General features: G+C 35.0%; 1 protein-coding gene across 1 annotated transcript; it reads left to right on the forward strand.

Annotated features, from left to right (window-relative positions):
• LOC109947272 lies at positions 4,119–4,628 on the forward strand. The gene has a single exon (XM_020557201.1). The coding sequence runs from the start codon at positions 4,119–4,121 to the stop codon at positions 4,626–4,628; it is 510 nt and encodes a 169-aa protein (XP_020412790.1).

Below are 4,915 nucleotides of genomic sequence, written 5' to 3' on the forward strand. Positions count from 1 at the left end.
TTGAACCTTTTGCTGCTCATGAAGTCAAGAAATTCAGTCCAATTTGTCACTTTTGTGGAACTCATGGCCACATAAGACCAAGATGCAGTAAGCTTCGAAATGAATGTGTTAGTTCAAATTCTCATGTCATAGGTGGAAAAGTAAGTATCCAACATAAGATTTCAAATCTTATGAAAGAGGTAACACTTATCCAAACAATCTTCTTTTCATAATTTGCCATCAACTAAGACAAAGTTAGTTTGGTGGAAACTGGAAAATCATAATTGTATGTTTGCCTCCACTAATGCATGAACCCACTGCTTTAGAAAATTTGGATCTTAAATGTCTTGTTGCAAAACCTCTAGATAATCTTTGATTTGAAACTCTTAGAAAGTTTTTAGGTATTTGCTCTTTTGAATAATTGTTTATGTTTTGATGCATGCCAAAAGAATCCTATTATTCTTTTCTATGTTTTTGTAACAAAAATTGGATTAAATTCTAAGTACTTTGTTCAGCGCATGCATGGATTGATAAGAGATATCAATCCTACTGACGTCTAGAAGTTTTTGCTAATCTTGGATTGGATTTTTGGCATTGGATCACCTTGGGCAGACTAATATTGGGTTTATGTGAATGGTTCTCGACTGTCTTTGTTTTTTTTATAAAGTTAATTAAATGCTCTTTATATTAAATCTCATGTCTCGCATATAGCACATACACTCTAATCTTGCTTAATAATTTTTAATGAATCCTCACCTTGCCATTGTCTTAATACTAGATTTGCATTGTACTTTTTGCCACTGAGCTCACAAACCTCTGTATGCATTTTGTATGTGTTTATTCTATGTTCTTGGTTGGACTTCTTCTTTGTTATTAAGCAAGTTTAACCACACAATACGAGATTGAGCTTTAATATTTGCTCATTTGATGGACTTTATTTCTTACAAATACTTTTGATTCTCCATTTTATAATCCTTGTGTTCAATTAAACCTTTGTGATTTGATGTGCCTTAGATCCTGAAAGGCTTTGCTTCAAATGCTTCCAGAAAGATATTGGTATTGGCTTTGCTTGTTTATCTATATGCATAGTGTTGGCACGTACTTATGATTTTATTTATTTATTTATTTTTTTGACATGCATGAAGGAGGAGTCTTGGTATAATGTTGAGCATGGTTGTTGGTGTTTAATTATGCTCTTTTTTATTTTTGTTTTTCAGTTATACCCCTCTTTTTCATCTCCTTTCTCTGGGGTGCTATAATTGTCTTCACCCTTGGCATATATGTAGGGGAGAGTTATTGTTCAAATGCACAAGATGATATGATCATATTGATTGTTTTTTTTTTCTTTCCCATTATTCTGTTATTTGTTAGTCTTTTTTAATCATGGTATAAAAAATAAAATTAAAAATTAAAAAATCCGAAAAAGTATTTGTTTTCAAACACAGTGTTGTTTTATGCCTCTTTGTCATTTGTGGAGCTAGGTTTTGCTTCTTCTTGGACATTATACTTGTGCATTGCACCTACTTTATTGCTCTTCCAAGAGGATTATACTTCTTTTGATATGGTAGACAATGTGAACGACAATATGTCGATAAGAAGACAAGTGTTTGAAAAGATAAGACTTTTGCACCTGTTGCACAATTGGAATTGGTGAGGTTATTGCTCGTTGTCATTTGTCAAGCCAAATGGACATCAAAAGTGCCTTCCTTAGTAGTGCTTTCAAGTAACCATACATGTTGAGCAATCCACAGTCACAACAAGATAAAGCCCCTTAAATGCTTCATTGGTTAATCTCTATGCCTTTATATGTTGGGATTGCAAACTGATTTTTTCCTTCTATTGTTGCTATTATATATGCTCCCCTTATCCTTTGGATTTCCTGACAAAAAGGGGGGAGAGATGATTGTGTGAGATTATGATAAAAAGAGGGAGAGATTGTGTTGTAGAATTAAGGGGGAGTGATGTTGAAATTTTGCTTTGAATTACATTTCTTCTCCCACATACTTCACTGGTTTTGTTGTTTCATGATGTGCAGGGATTCAGAGCTTCGAGTTTAGAGTAGGATTTCATTTGTTAAATCCCATGCAATTTCTTATAAATTGTAATAGGTGTTTTGTCTAGGAAATGCCAAAGGGGGAGACTGTTAGTATGAAAATTGTATTGTCATTTCCTAGACTCTAGCATAGGTTGGGAATTAGTATGTGAATATTTTTTACTAGAAGTTTTGGCGCAACACATTCAATCCCGAATTTTTGAAGTATGACTTGATCGATATGAGGAACTTGATTTCAAGGAAATCATGACATAATCATGCATTCATTACAGGATTCCTAATTGAAGTTATTTTCACTCAAGCACTTTTAGGTTAGTCCTATATTTAATAGGATTTGATTTTATCTCTTGACATTACTTTTCTAGTTGGACTCTATTTTGATTTAAGTTAAAATATTAGCTTTTCCTATTATGACTTGCACGTTGCTCATCTCCTAATTAATTCGTTTTATAAACGAGTGGTTGTTTGGCATCATCACTTAGAGTCCGTATTGGATCAAAATTGATATTCATGATTGAATAGCATTTGTGGTCTTATGTTTGGTATCTTTATTTAAAGTCCATATTAGACCAAATTTGATTGTCATGATTGAATAGGATTCGTGGACTCTTGTGCTTCTCTTTTACAAGAGAGAACATGTTTTGAATAAAAGGTGTGTGCCTCTCTTTACATAGATACAGTTTTTGACATATTTTGTTTTGAGTATATAGAATTTTTAAGAGAAAGCTGTTGTGCATGTATTTGAGATAAATCATCAAGTGTTCCATGTTTACTTAGTGATTTATCAAACACTTTAATAATTTATTTTGCATTCATTTGCATTGTTCAGTGACTTATACGGTTGAGGGCACCAAGACCGTGGTGGCAGTTTTCCTCCAGCGAGCTTGAAGCAATCATGACCAGTATTGCGTTCAACATAAGGAGTGTCGAATGATCATCCCGTGACAGAAGTTGAGTTACGCAGAAGTCAGTGAACATTATCTAGAATGTGTTTAGGATAAGTGTGTGAGTGCTTCTTGTAATCATCGTTCTATAGTGGATTTGTTTTGGACTGAGAAGTCTCGTGGATTTTTCCCAAAGGTGGGGTTTTACCATGTAAAATAATTCTTTGCGTGTTCCTTTATTTTTATGCTCAGCACATTTCAGGATTTATAAGCCATATCAATCCTACTACCGAAGTTTAATTTTTATTTATTAATTTTAATATTAAATTGGCCTATTGGATCAAAATTGATTGTCATGATTGAATAGGATTCGTGGACTCTTGTGCTTCTCTCTTACAAGAGAGAACATGTTTTGAATAAAAGGTGTGTGCCTCTCTTTACATAGATACAGCTTTTGACATATTTTATTTTGAGTATATAGAATTTTTAAGAGAAAGTTGTTGTGCATGTATTTGAGATAAATCATCAAGTGTTCCATGTTTACTTGGTGATTTATCAAACACTTTAATAAATTATTTTGCATTCATTTGCATTGTTCAGTGACTTATATGGTTGAGGGCACCAAGACCGTGGTGGCGGTTTTCCTCCAGCGAGCTTGAAGCAATCATGACCCGTATTGCGTTCAACATAAGGAGTGTCGAATGATCATCCCGTGATAGAAGTTGAGTTACGGAGAAGTCAGTGAACATTATCTAGAATGTGTTTAGGATAAGTGTATGAGTGCTTCTTGTAATCATCGTTCTATAGTGGATTTGTTTTAGACTGAGAAGTCTCGTGGATTTTCCCCAAAGGTGGGGTTTTACCATGTAAAATAATTCTTTGCGTGTTCCTTTATTTTTATGCTCAGCACGTTTCAGGATTTATAAGCCATATCAATCCTGCTACCGAAGTTTAATTTTTATTTATTAATTTTAATATTAAATTGATTCTTAGTTATTTACTTACTTGTTTTGTATTTGGTTAGTCCTAATTGTAGGAAATAGAATAGGAATGTCATGTACAATTCTATTATAAAGCTGTAACTCTTGTTCTGTGAATATACAATGCAATCAATCCTTCCACATTTGGTTTCTCTTGATGGTATCAAAGCAATGATCTGAATAAACCTAACCAAACACAAACAACACCCTAGCAGCATAGCCATGGGTGACAACACCGAAAAGAAGTCAATCGACACAGGCATGCCTTCAAAGCCAAAATGGGAAAACCCCAACCACCCGCTCTACCTTCATCATGCAGACCAACCCAGCATAATCCTTGTCCCGCAGCCTTTGGTAGAAGATAACTACAGCACATGGGTTCAGTCCATGAGCATGGCCTTACTAGTCAAGAACAAGATTGACTTCGTTGATGGGTCAATAAAAGAACCAAGTGGGGATAAACCTGATGAATTGCAGCAATGGAAGCGCTGCAACAATTTAGTCAAGACATGGCTATTGGGGTTGATGTCAAAGGAAATTGTTAGTAGCGTCATTCACTGCAAAGACGCGAGCCAAATGTGGCTTGATCTCCAAGAGCTATTTTCACATGTGAATACCATTCAGCTTTTCCATATCGAGAATGAAATCCATGATTGCGTACAAGGCAGCATGACTGTGAGTTCCTATTTTACTAAACTTAAGAGCCTTTGGGATGAACAAGATGCGTTGTAATCAATTCAGGCGTGTAGCTGTGGAACAACCAAGGAGATTGCTTCATACACAGAGACTCATAAAACAATGAAATTTTTCATGGGTCTAAACGACTCATATGCCACTATTCGTAGTAACACACTCTTATTGGAACCATTACCCATAGTAAACAAAGCATATTCACTGGTCCTTCGACATGAAAGGCTGGTAGAGATTTCTAATGGAAAAACTTCTACCCAACCAGAAGCAGCCGTGTTTGTATTAAAGAACCCAAATAGTGAGTCTGAATCAGAAGAGAGGGGCCTTTG

The sequence above is a fragment of the Prunus persica genome, chromosome G2 (assembly GCF_000346465.2).
Source record: "Prunus persica cultivar Lovell chromosome G2, Prunus_persica_NCBIv2, whole genome shotgun sequence".
Taxonomy (NCBI): Eukaryota; Viridiplantae; Streptophyta; class Magnoliopsida; order Rosales; family Rosaceae; genus Prunus; species Prunus persica.

Bases quoted from the DNA above. Each gene is read 5' to 3' on its own strand.
- LOC109947272 (XM_020557201.1), top strand. From the start codon at position 4,119: ATGGGTGACAACACCGAAAAGAAGTCAATCGACACAGGCATGCCTTCA.